Raw genomic sequence first — 14233 nt, forward strand, 5'->3', positions numbered from 1 at the left:
TATCTCTATCTCTATCTCTATCTCTATCTCTATCTCTATCTCTATCTCTATCTCTATCTCTATCTCTATCTCTATCTCTATCTCTATCTCTATCTCTATCTCTATCTCTATCTCTATCTCTATCTCTATCTCTATCTCTATCTCTATCTCTATCTCTATCTCTATCTCTATCTCTATCTCTATCTCTATCTCTATCTCTATCTCTATCTCTATCTCTATCTCTATCTCTATCTCTATCTCTATCTCTATCTCTATCTCTATCTCTATCTCTATCTCTATCTCTATCTCTATCTCTATCTCTATCTCTATCTCTATCTCTATCTCTATCTCTATCTCTATCTCTATCTCTATCTCTATCTCTATCTCTATCTCTATCTCTATCTCTATCTCTATCTCTATCTCTATCTCTATCTCTATCTCTATCTCTATCTCTATCTCTATCTCTATCTCTATCTCTATCTCTCCCAAACCTCGAAAAGGCACATCCGTGGGTCCCCAGCAATATTCCTGGCAAGTTTCAATCGTGCAAAAGAAATAATAAATAAATATACATTAATTGTGACGTCATTCGTGATGCCATAGCACCGTATCCTGTCATTGGTCGACAGATAAATGGCCGTAACTTGGGAACCGCTCGTCCGATTAATATCAAACCTTGAAAAGCACATCCGCGGGTCCCCAGCAATATTCCTGGCAAGTTTCAATCAGATCGGACCGTCGATCATGCAAAAAAAAAAAAGAATAAATAAATAAATAAACTTTAATTGTGATGCCATAGCACCGTGTCCTGTCATTGGTCGACAGATAAATGGCCATAACTTGGGAACCGCTCGTCCGATCGATATCAAACCTCGAAAAGCACATCCGCGGGTCCCCGGCAATATTCCTGTCAAGTTTCAATCCGATCGGACCGGCGGTTGTCAAGAAACAGCGGTCACAGACAGACAGACAGACGGACACACAAAGATTGCTGGAATTATAGATAGATTATTATTATTATTGTTATGTTTGCAAAATATTTAAATATTGGACACCTCTCCCTGCCATTGCCATCGCTATTGCAATTTGCATTCTGTTTCTGTTGGCATCATATGCAAGTTTCAGGCGACGAAAAACTCGGAAAGAATCAAAAACGTAATTTTAATATTTAATTCCTACCAAACGTGAAAATGCTTTTCGTCAGGTTGTCAGTGACGCAAAATACACCAGAATACTGAGATAGCTATTCGTTGACGCGGTCGACTTGCGGCTGTTCAGAACCTGACTGGAATCTTTACTTGCAGTCTGACTGTAGCATCATCTCGACGGTTCTTGAGCACCGCACGAGCAGAGGTCAGTCAAACTGACATGGCTAGGATCTGACGGACGAGTCACTTTTTGTCTGATTGTGCTCGACATTTTATTCCCCACTAGCAATTGTTTTATTTATTTATTTAAAATCCTTTCTGACATCTCTTGGTGGATCAAACTTTTGGCACGGATTTTGCAAAATATAAGTTTGCTTTGCATGTGAGGAGAGCAGCCAGGTTGACCTCATTTGACGAGCGACCTCAGAAATCTGCTTTGTTTTTGTGAACTTTGGAGTGGATGCGTTCCTCTTCGGCTTCACCGAGGCAGGGCAAGTACGTGCTGAACCACTGAAAACAGAATGCCACATCATGGTTTCCCCATCTGCCCTTCTAATCAACTTTCCGTCCAACACTGGTTTTGATGATATTTAAACGGATCTGTGGGTTTTCGGCAACAAAACTGGCTAAACCCTTGTAATGAGGGTCATTTGGCAGAACTGCTATACCCTCCCCAACCCACTTTCGTTTTTCTTCCTGCTCTGCCACAAATTATGAAGTTATTATTATTATCATTATTATTATTATTATTGAAAATTAATTTAAAACCCAATATCGAGGTTCACGGAACGGTGAGTCCAGTGATTATTTATTTAATATAACTGTTTATTGTGTTTATACAAGTTGTTTGTTTTTCATTACAAATTGGCATGTGGGAACTAACGGGTGATTTAAAGAACAAGGACAAATGTGTCCAAGAGGCGCGTCCTAAAGGTTTTGGCTTCACCAGAAGAAGAACAAGAAGAGGAAGAAGAATTTAAACAAAAAAATAAAAAAACAACTTCTGATATTTCGGCACGTGCTGTTACGTCACGTCCGTCATGTACGATCTTCGTTCATGACGAGAAAATAATGTATTTACGAAATTGCAACACGTTAAATGGAATAATCTTTAAATAGTAACGTGAACGTTTCGAAACTTAAAAGCAAATGTCCGAATATATTTAAAAGTTCATGAAAAACGCTCTCAAAAGGCACCCTCAATGTGAGGATGTGTAGAGGTGTTTAGTATTAAAGGAGATCCGGATCCTGTATATAAGAGTCGAGTCCTAAAGGTTTTGTCTTCACAAGAAGAAGAAGAACGCCGAGCCCCTGAGAGCCCCCTTAGAACCACGTCTCGCCTTGTGAGACGCGACTAAAAAGAAAATTGACCAAAGTACAGTGATGTAGTTTCCGGCACCATGAATGTCTTGCATTCATGCAAGTGTTGCCTTTCGTAAGTGAGATGTGATGGGTATTGAGATGTTTTGTCTTGTAGATATATGTCTAATGTTTTACCTTGCTCTAAATCTGGCTAGCAAACGTTGTATTTATATACTAGTAGTAATGCCCGGCGTTGCCCGGGCTTTCTTGCAAATTTCCTGAATAGCGGTTAGGGTTAGTGTTAGGGTAGCTGACCCTAACCCTAACACTAACCCAAACCCTAACCCTAACAGCTTGGCATAGCGGAGGTAAACAGCGCCCGGGGCAAAGTGGAAATTTGCGTCCCCCGTAGGCCTTAAACTTGAGTGGATTTGAATGGAAAATCCCATAAGGGATATCGATTTATCGATTTTTTTTTTTTTTTTTTTTTTCGAATATCGGAAGTGTTATGGAAAAAATTTATAGCCAATGACCGAAGTTGGACCAAAAGCCATAATCGTACCGAATTTGAATGGAATCGGTTGGAGTTTGTGAAAATGCATCAAAACGAATTTTGAGGGGCCTCTTAAGGACGACAATAATATCATTAGTATATGTGCCAAATCTTGTTTCATTTCATGCAGTAACAAAAAACTGATGGTGGAACAAAGAAAGGGGCGTGCCGAAATATATATATATATATATATATATATATATATATATATATATATATATATATATATATATATATATATATATATATATATATATATATATATATATATATATATATATATATATATATATATATATATATATATATTTTGTGCATGCCGCACGTCCCTGCCTGCCTGCCTGTCTGCCTGTGTACGCGCACGTCCCTGCCTGCCTGCGTACGCGCACGTCCCTGCCTGCCTGCCTGCGTACGCGCACGTCCCTGCCTGCCTGCGTACGCGCACGTCCCTGCCTGCCTGCGTACGCGCACGTCCCTGCCTGCCTGCGTACGCGCACGTCCCTGCCTGCCTGCGTACGCGCACGTCCCTGCCTGCCTGCGTACGCGCACGTCCCTGCCTGCCTGCGTACGCGCACGTCCCTGCCTGCCTGCGTACGCGCACGTCCCTGCCTGCCTGCGTACGCGCACGTCCCTGCCTGCCTGCGTACGCGCACGTCCCTGCCTGCCTGCGTACGCGCACGTCCCTGCCTGCCTGCGTACGCGCACGTCCCTACCTGCCTGCCTGCGTACGTGCACGTCCCTGCCTGCCTGCCTGTCTGTGTACGCGCACGTCCCTGCCTGCCTGTGTACGCGCACGTCCCTGCCTGCCTGTGTACGCGCACGTCCCTGCCTGCCTGCCTGCGTACGCGCACGTCCCTGCCTGCCTGCCTGCGTACGCGCACGTCCCTGCCTGCCTGCCTGCGTACGCGCACGTCCCTGCCTGCGTACGCGCACGTCCCTGCCTGCCTGCGTACGTGCACGTCCCTGCCTGCCTGCGTACGTGCACGTCCCTGCCTGCCTGCGTACGTGCACGTCCCTGCCTGCCTGCCTGCGTACGTGCACGTGCCTGCCTGCGTACGTGCACGTGCCTGCCTGCGTACGTGCACGTCCCTGCCTGCCTGCCTGCGTACGTGCACGTCCCTGCCTGCCTGCCTGCGTACGTGCACGTCCCTGCCTGCCTGCCTGCGTACGCGCACGTCCCTGCCTGCCTGCCTGCCTGCGTACGCGCACGTCCCTGCCTGCCTGCCTGCCTGCGTACGGCTGGCTGTATGAACTTTTCCATTGCTTTTCCATGGCTGTATGAACGATTACTTTGGGAGACGTATGAAATATGTCATTTTTGGGGGGATTCAACCCTGGGGGTGTGGGGGGGGGGGGTCGCAGATTTCAAAACAAGAATTAAAAATTTTTTTTTGTTTAAACTCAAAATTTGATGATGGCTCATTTCTGGTGGTAGTTTTTGCCATATTTCCACTTTGCTTTTGGTGGGAAGCATGGGGATTTGTCATGGTTTGCCATCGACTTCACTCGAGTTAGAAATTCCCTGTCTTTAGAAAACTGCCCGAGTCTGCTCTCAGCCGCACGATTATTGTGACCCTGAGACAGCTTCTCAGAGTTGAGAATCCCTGATAGGTTTATAAGTGATAATGGGCCTCATTTCTCCAGTGCTGAATTATGTTCCTTCACTGAGATGTGGTTTTGACCCCAGTACATCATCCCCTGCCAGGATGAGATTGTGAAATCCATCCTTCACAAGTGGAAAAAGTGCAGGAACTGATTTCTACCTGGCTTTGCTATGATGGAATTCCACTGCCAGTGCATTGCCTTTTTATCTTCTGTGAGCCTAGATCTTGTATTTAAAAACAAATTGACAAAGGGTTTATGCTCATCTGAAGATGCAGGAATTTGGAATTTGTTGAGGATGTCGGTAATACCTCGCCTCTTATCCAAAACCATGTGAGATCTTCAACGTCCTCCAAATAATGCCAGCAGGCAGAAGAACCAGCTTCACCGCAATCTTGGGGAGGGTGCACTCTAATGCTACACATTGTCTGCAAAACACCAATATGATGTTCTATTGTTGGGTCGGTTATTGAACCCAATGAGACTTCAACTGTTCTCTCGCTGCCCCATCCTGTTAGATGTTGCCTAGTGTCTGTCTGCATGTCATGGCTCCTTTTATTTATTTGTTTTTGTATACCTTGTCGAGGCTCGTATGAGAGCTAACACACAACGCACAGCAAGGGGGGCATGAGACGAGAGGGGTGGGAGAGGGAAGCACAAAACAGTGGGGAACAGACATTAGGAGATCTATGGAAGGGAGAGGGATGGGGCGGGGAACACGGGGTATACAAGATGGACACTACAGGGATTTTCTGGAAGGAAAGCAGGGAATTTCAAGGAGATGGGTTTGGGGTGGATTAACGGGGGTAGAAAATGGTACCATGCATGGAAAATGGTACATGGTACCATTCGCCATCGAATCAAAAAAAAAAAGTTGTATTTCAAGCACTTGTTCTTGCAGTGTAATGATGTTCTAGCAAGCCAAGTGACACTTGCCAATTACTAGCAAATTGTGGAATAAGTACCTTGTTCATGTTCAGGCTTCAATTCCTATTATTTATTTTTATAACTTTTTTTTTTTCAGTAAACAAAAAAAAACAAAAAAAAATGTAACGAATGTGAACTTTCCACTAAGCTTTTACATCTTTCTCTAATTCCATGGCCGAGGTTGTGTTTTCACCCCTGCCTGTGGTCTGTTTGTTAACGGGATATCTCAGAAAGTTGACGGATTCGGACGAAATATGGGAGAGAGGTTGGGGGTGTAATAAGGAAAACAAAAATGGGTTAGATTTTGGTGAAGATCCGGATCTGGTTCCAGCTGCAAGAATTATTATTATTATTATTATTATTATTATTATTATTATTATTATTATTATTATTATTATTATTATTTTTAAACGATTCTTCACCATTGAGAGGTAGGGCCAAAAACTATATATTGTTGCGGTATTCGCGCCCGCCGGCGTGCTGACGGCCACGTAACTCGAATCGCGGCACGTCGCCCACCGGACGGACAATCCAGTCGTGACCCTCTCGGACTAACGCCGGGAACCAGTCACGGGTGGACCTTTCGGTCTCACCGCGATCGAGCCAATCAACCCCCGCGTGGGATAGGGTTGCTCTCCAAATTCGACCTACCTAAGTACCCACGCGGAGGGTAGACCGGGCGATCGCACCTCGCCGCAGGTCGACTTCGGACACGGGCCACTTAAGCGACCCGTTCCGAACTATCAGAATAACCGAGCGGTGTTATCGTCGACCTCGACGGTTCGATTAATTATCGGGCGTATTCAGCCCACTACCAACCCTTTACGTGAAGCAAGATGAGGATTCAATGAAGGAAATGACGAAGCGAAGCGGGAAACAGTTCAACACAAAGCACATTTATTCGCGGCACACGGGAAGCACACATATTCAATTCCACCAAAAGCACACAGAAAAGACACAATGCAATTTACACAAAAAGCAAATATAAAAGAGACACAATGCAGAGCTAATACCGACTACCGAGCACACAGCAACACTTATACAATTCTACTTCACAGACGGCGCCGACAACACATACCCAAAACCAAGGAAAAGAATACCCTCAAGGATGAGGCGGGCCTGAGGCCGAGACCGGGTCGCGCCTACCCGTCTGGTGATGAGACGCGGAGCGGCGATGGCGCCTCAACTCCGCGGGCCTCGCGGACAGTGTCTGGTAGGGGGTGGGAAAGGGGCCCCCTTGGTCGCACTATCTCAGCGCGGGGGGAAACAGGAGGGGGTTGCTGATGCTCGGGGTATAGAGGATTTTTATTATCCCGCGACGAGCGTCTCCACCTCGGCCAGGTCGCGCTGTCGGCCTCCCTGGGGTGCAGCTCCCGACGCGAGCACCCCCTCGTCTGGTGTCGCTGCCTTTCCACAGCTTTGTCCCCTCCGTTCCGACTCCAACGCACACGACGACCAGCTCCTTCTTGCCAACTCCACCGCCCGCGAAGTCTTGACTCTCTGTTTCCGACTCTCCTACTCTCCGCCTCTGGACTCTCCTACTCTCCGCCTCTGGACTCTGTTTCCGACTCTCCTACTCTCCTACTCTCCGCCTCTGGACTGACGAACACGGTCCTTTTATCAGCCCCGTAGCTTCGCCCTCTCCTCTTTGACCCCCTCCCTTCGACCTTTCACCTCGCTCCCCATTGGCCCGAGAAAAAGTGGGCGTGAAGGCTTTTTGATCCATAAATTTGCATATATCGATCGCCCTGGGGGCGGGGCCAATTCGCCCCTCGCTCACCGATTGGACGGCAAAAAGTGGGCGTGTCGTTTTTGATCCGTTTTTGAAGCACAAAATCCGTGATTTTGTACACGCTGTTCGGCACGCGCCCTGCACGAGTCCAACACCGGTACCCACAGCGGGGCAAGAACGGTGGCGATGCGACGGTTGCGAGGTGTGACGGGAAGGTCGTGGCGGTTGTGGTGAAGCGGCGTTGTGGTTGGTGGTTGATGTTGTGGTTGTGGTGGTGGTGTTGAAGCGGTGGTGTGGTTGGTGGTTGATGTTGTGACTGGTGGTGGTAACAATGGCGGTTGGTCCAAATTAAAGATAGTAAAAGAAAAACGGCTATCCTGAAGAGTCGCAGCACGCATAAATGACATGTATTCCCACTAGACAACGGGTTTGGGCCTAACTACACATGTACTTACCGAGATACCTCACCTAAGGGACCTGAATGGTGGTTTGCGAATTTGGTAACCACAACAATATATATATATATATATATATATATATATATATATATATATATATATATATATATATATATATATATATATATATATATATATATATATATATATATATATATATATATATATATATATATATATATATATCTCAAAGTTGTGGACTGATTCGTACAGAACAAGGTGGATGAGTTGGTTTGGTGATGAATAAGTGGATTAGATTTTGGTTTGGATCCAGCCCATCGGTGAGATACAACACTTAAACTGTTCAGCCTGGCAGTTAGCGCTCTACTGAGTGCCCTTCTGGTTTCAATATGAAATCCCATAGCTAGCTTACACCCTTTCTGCATCATGCTTCTATCCCTGTCTCTCATTCCTCTTTCCCTCCTTTAAACCCACCCCCCCCCCTTTAACCAGATATTTCATGCATGTGAGGAGACGTGGCTGTCGAATAATCCCCAAGGAGTCAATTTTATTATCACAATTTGTGTCATACATTGATGACTATTTATGTCTAGGTTGAAGGAGGTGCTGATGCAAGATTCGAGGCTTTATCTGGTGTTTGAGTTTCTGGCCATGGATCTGAAAAAGTACTTGGACTCCTTGCCTGCTGGCCAACTTCTTGATACAGCCATTGTAAAGGTACACTTTTAGGTTTACAATGGATGTTGTGAATCATTTTATCCATTATCATGTGAGACTCTATCATGAAATCACATGGTACAAAGGTGTGGCTTTTCAAGCTTCCATATATATTGTTCTGTTGTTTGGCTTTAGCGGGTAAATAACCCATCTTTAGTATAACGCAAGTTACTCCAGTATATGTTCAGTTAAGTGTTCTGCATTGCATGTGAGTGGACATGCATTGCAAATGTGTTCTGGATAGGTGTCCATATACGTTCTTTGCACCTCCCAAAACTGTTCTCTTCACACATTTCCTATATATATATATATATATATATATATATATATATATATATATATATATATATATATATATATATATATATATATATATATATATATATATATATATATATATATATATATATATATATATATATATATATATATATATATATATATATATATATATCTAAGCACAGAAATGCCTCCTCTCTTCAATTTTTCGTTAATCCTCAAAACTGGTACAAGCCACCCAGCCCTCATTCTGCCGGTTTTGTATGCCAGATGGCTAATAAATCCTAATTTGCCCGTGATGGTGTGCCAAAGCCATACATGCCCTTAAGGTGCATCAGACACGAGCACTTTGGCATGTCAATCGTATGAGGCAGCGGAACCCCTGATCCGCGTGTCTCCTCCAATGAGATTGGGGTGGGGGCGAGGGGGGGAGTTAAGGTAGAAGAAGGCGCAATGAAAGGGGGTTCACATGAGCTCTGCTCAATGTTGCAATGGTCTTGAGTCGGGGAATGCAGTGTTTCAAGCAACTTTATGAAGAAACAGAAAAGGCTGCGAGGCAACTCTTCCTTGATCAGTTCCTCAAGAAAAACTCAGCCGAAGCCTGAAGAGTCCTGATGAGTATCAGCAATTGTAAGATCACCCCGACAGTTCTGTTTCTTGGCAGGATTCGGATTCTAATTTTTATTTTTAATTATAATTGTTCTAGTTGTGATGTAAGTTTTTTATTTATTTTTTTTAATTGAGGCAAGCCACCAATTAACTTGCACTTATTCATTTCATTTTACTGTAGAGTACTGTACTTTCACTACCTTTTAATAATTAACGAGCAAATACCTCCCGTCGCTTTGCTGATGGGAATACTGAGAGGGGCAAGAGTGGGGAGGGTGGGAGGGAGAGCGAGGAAGGAGGGGTGGGGGAAGGGAAGGCAGATGTGCAGTGGAGCATCAATTACGATTCGTACTGTCTCATCAAAATTATTTTGCATGGAATAACGGTGAAGATGGAAACAAAATAATGTCTGAAATCCATTTTTCTCCTGGTCATACTATAAATACCATCCGGAGACAAACACCGCCCGGACGCGTCCAGAGACAGACACATATGGAGATAACCACAGTCTGGATACGTGCGGAGATGACCACCTTCAAGTGAGAGACAGAGACATGAGGGTAGGGGTGCTAGTAGAGAGAATATGTTATGCTCTATGAATAGGCATACACTCACACTGCCACACAATATATTGTTACGGTTGTGGAAATTCACAGAACACCATTCAGGTTTCCCAGAGATCAGTTATGTCGATAAGTGTGTGTGTGTGTGTTCAGATTAGATTTCCCCACCGATGTCGAAAGGGATTTATTCGTGTAGCCGGGCTGTGATCTTTGAGGTAGTATTATTCTTTTGCTATCTTTATTTTGGAACAACCGCATCTCAACAACCACGCCATCCCCACCACAGCGCCAACCACGACATCTCCTCACCATCTCAACAACATCTCCACAAACGAACAACATTGCCTCATCTTCATCTCCATTGCGCCGCCATCTTTTCGCCAGCCACGGCGAATCCCAACGAACAGCATCTCCGCGACAGACGCGGGGACTCCCTCGTTGGGGCGGGAGCCGATGATTTCCACAACATCCGCGTGGTAAGGATGATCTCCACCACATCCACTCTCTCCGCGTTTGGCGATGATATCGGATCAAAATGCCAAAAGGGGCGGAGCCAGCGGGGGGTGAAAGGTTGAGGGTGGAAGATCAAACTCACCCCGGACCCCATAAAAAGGCGCGCTGGAACGCCAAGCGAGCAGTCGGGGTGGAGAGCGCCAAGGTTCGAGTCCAGTGGAGGGCAGTCGGGGTCGTCGGAGCACAGCGAAGCCTGGAGCAGCGTGCCGAACTGTGGGTCGCTAGTGACGGCCGGAGAGAAGTCGCCAGCCAGCGACAGAACGATCCGAGCAAACTCCGAAGAACGGGCGGGACCGTAAAAGAGCATCAACTCTTGAAAGAGCAAAGGCCCGTTCGTTCCTCTGAGGCGTCGTCGGATAGGCCCGATCGACCAGGCCGCACGGCAAGGCCCGGACCAACCGAGTCGCCATTACACCAACTACCGTGTTGACGGAACATCGAGGGTCGCCCAGCGAGTCACCATGAGGGTGGCAGGTAACCAGCCCGGTCTCACGGAGCTCCTTCGGTCTCCACAGCTCCGCGAACATTAAAGGCCTACGGGCCCTGTTCTTACCCTTTCCTTTCCTGGGGTTTTCTTTGCATGAAAGTGGTGGTGCCTTGTCCATAAGTAGAATTGTGGATAAGTGGTTGTGTACGTTATAAATAGATACGGCTGCAGGTATTTTGTTTGCTCGTGTCTTGTCCCTACCCCCATTCGTTGCATTCATTGCATTACATACGTGCTTGTATATCTGCATTGCTTCATTGACTGCATACGTGTTCTAAATAAATGTCCCCTTTTGTTGAATATTCACCTGCTCGTTGCGTCCTCTTCCTCCATTGAGCTGCTGTAATTGCGTTCGGAATAAATAGCTGGTTGTTAATACCGATAAGCTAATCGGGTCCAACGGGGATTGGCGATAATACACCGCTCGGCAAATCGCAAACGGAGCGAGCTGCTTAAGCAAGCAGGTCCCGTTGAGGTACAATCTCTCGGTAGTCTCCCCGCGCGAATAATTAGGTAAATCGACCATTCGGCGATCGGACCCTGTAGCGCGGGTAGAGTATTGACAAAGTTGTGGTGTGCTTAAAAGCACACCAGTAGCTGGATTTCGGCGTTGATCTGAAAGCTGCGACTAGGATTGCCTGTCAGGTGGGCACGCGGCCGCAATTAGCTAAAAGCGGTCATCCGCACGCCGGCGTGGTGGAGATCCACAACAATATATTACTGCTTGTCCGATGTCAACAATTTTTTGGGGAATCGGCAGATTGGAGTCAGTGTGATTACTGATTACAGTCGGTACTGAAAACAACCCAAAAATCTTGAGTAGCTTTCACCCTTGTTTTGGGGGAATTTCAATAAACAAATTTAAAAAAAACAACATTGCATTGTAGACTTTTCAAAGAGATGTGCTGCCAATCGTCATGTGATTGCTGGAAAAAAATTTGGCTCTAATTTAGAAAATGTATCTCGACGGAAAAAGACTTGGAAATTGGGTGTTATCAAATATGTTGTTGCAGGGGTACGAGGTTGGTGGTATCTCCCGGTTTTCCCTGGACTCACTGGGAATTGAGGTGTCTCGCTCTAATAAGTCCGTGTTGCAGCAGGTCGTTAATTGACATCAAACGCGAATAATTTAACCACGTGACCCAATGTCCTCTCTCTCACTACCGTTTAATGGAAGAACACGCAGTCTCCTTATCAGGGAATCGCGCCCTTAGCGGTTGTGCTACTTTTAATTTTATAGGATCTTGATTAAGGTGGCCGAGCTTACCGCTAACACAATGCCAGACTGATGTGAGAGCCAATTGGTTGGGAAATTGTAATCTCCTGGCTAATCTATGTTCAGACATTGTTGGACCAATAAGGGGAAAGGCAGACATGGGCAGATTGAAAGGAAAATTTGAACAAGGCAATTTATTTACAGCAAGCAATGGTGGCGTCGTGGGAAGGAGGGAACGAGGGAAGGGAACTCAAGGGCTTTAATGGAGTCAAAGGGCAATTGGGGCAGTAAAAGGGGAAATGCAATTAAAAGCAATCAATGTATGTATTTACAAAATGCAAAGAAAATGCACAAGTCGCAGACTTACCTAAACTTATTCCTGACCTACCGGATAACATGACAGAGTACCCATCAGACCACACACACGGGGAGACAAATTTGAAGGGGAAGGGTGGCCTCAGCCTACCGTACTTGGAAATGCACTGCTTTGTAGTTCCTGGGGCAGGCGGGGCCAAAGAGCCGCACGTCGGATCTTGCGCGGTGGCATGGGAGCAGCTATTGGGCCCCGTCAAATCTTACGAGCTGGCCCCATGCCTGCCTCCTGCAGCCCCTCCCGGATATGCCCTCAGTTGACCCTTCTGACTGTCGCCAGGAGCGGAGCTCCGCATCCAACATGGGGAAGTCACTTTTATTCCCATGCACCAGGGATGAACCCCACATGTCCAGAGCACAAAGCCAGGGAATGGGGCAATTATTGCAGGGGTGCTGTCATGTCCTGGTCTGTATACCGGTCGTATTCAGGTGGAGGGGAATGAATGGGAATTAGGGAAACGAAGTACAGTACAGGGGTAGACTGCAATAAATTACAGTATATGTCCATATGGACTTGGTGGGGCTTTAAACAATATATGAGAATTTGGGACTTTAGCGTGCACTTCTAAAGGCATAGCTTTGGCGAAGGTTACAGAATGCTGGTGTTATTCGCGCATGCCAAGAAGCCATGGCAGTAAAACAACGTGCACCCTACGTGATGACGACAGTCACGGCACACGTCATTATGAGCTGATGTTGCTACTTTCCCACTGGGTTGAGAGGGGGTGCCAGCTCCCCAACCCAACGCATTTAATTACATAATAACCCCGACGGGGAAGGTGCTATTCTTCATGTACATTATGGAAATAACTATTCTAAGAGTCTTTGTGCTGTGTGCCTTTCAATTACGGCATACTGTTTAAAAAGCCAGAACAATGTTCTCGCCATGTTCTCCGTCCCATTCCCAACCCTCTCCCTTCCACAGTTCACCTAATGTGTCTGTTCCCCACTGTTTTGTCCCTTCCACTCCCACCCCTCTTGTCTCGTGCCTCCTTGCTTTGAGTTGTGTGTTAGCTCTCATACGAGCCTTGACCAAGGTATACAAAAAACAAAAAACAACAACAATATTTTGCTTTGAAACTCACAAAGAGAAACCATATAACCTTTGTAAAGCACACCTGGTTTGGATAAAATAACCAACTGCCTTAGAAACGGTCACGAGGCCAAAGGAAAACGTGATCGCTCATCTGCTGCTGAGGTTAAAAGTTAAAACCTCCACCACTCATCATCACCATAAGATACCTCATGAAACCTTGGCACCACGGCGCCCGTAACCAAGCACACATCCATGGAGAGTCTCTTTAAAGATCAAAATCTACCCATATGTACCATGTTAGTGTGTGCTATCTTTGTACCTCTACCTTGTATTGTAGCAACTGCCAACTTTACATCCTAATCGGGACATGAACTGTACCACTATCGACTGCAGTAGTTTAGGGCGCTTGGTACGTGGTTTAAGCACTCGAGCAAAGCATTTCAATGGTTGATAAGGAACCGCTGACTTTGGAAACGAGAGCAAGCTGATTGGTAATGGCACATGCCCACAAAAAAACTAAACATTGCCAATTTCTTTACATTTTCAGATTTCACTCTAGATTTCGAGGTTATCCCATGATATCCGATCTTCCAAAATCAAATTATATTTCGATTTTATACTTCAATCAGTCTGTGGGAGTAGATTGTGGAAAATTGCATCATATAATGCATGAAATCGCTCCAAGCTCCTAATTTGAAAACTATAATGCTTCCAAAAGCAATGTATGTAGATGAGGCATTCGATGAGGTCACTGAGGAAATTGGGGGGGGGGGGGAAAC

The 14233-nt window shown here is 45.7% G+C and overlaps 1 protein-coding gene across 3 annotated transcripts in view; it reads left to right on the forward strand.

Moving 5' to 3' along the window:
- The window catches only part of LOC147031861 (cyclin-dependent kinase 1-like), a 45761-nt gene that overhangs the window by 4142 nt on the left and 27386 nt on the right, over positions 1-14233 (forward strand). For all 3 annotated transcript variants that reach the window (XM_085853321.1, XM_085853330.1, XM_085853313.1), the window contains exon 4: positions 8256-8379. In XM_085853321.1, the coding sequence (XP_085709447.1) occupies positions 8256-8379 (124 nt within the window). The remainder of the gene's footprint in view (positions 1-8255; positions 8380-14233) is intronic.

The sequence above is a fragment of the Eptatretus burgeri genome, chromosome 2, assembly GCF_056783735.1.
Source record: "Eptatretus burgeri isolate ZD-2024b chromosome 2, Ebu_testis_v1, whole genome shotgun sequence".
NCBI lineage: Eukaryota > Metazoa > Chordata > Myxini > Myxiniformes > Myxinidae > Eptatretus > Eptatretus burgeri.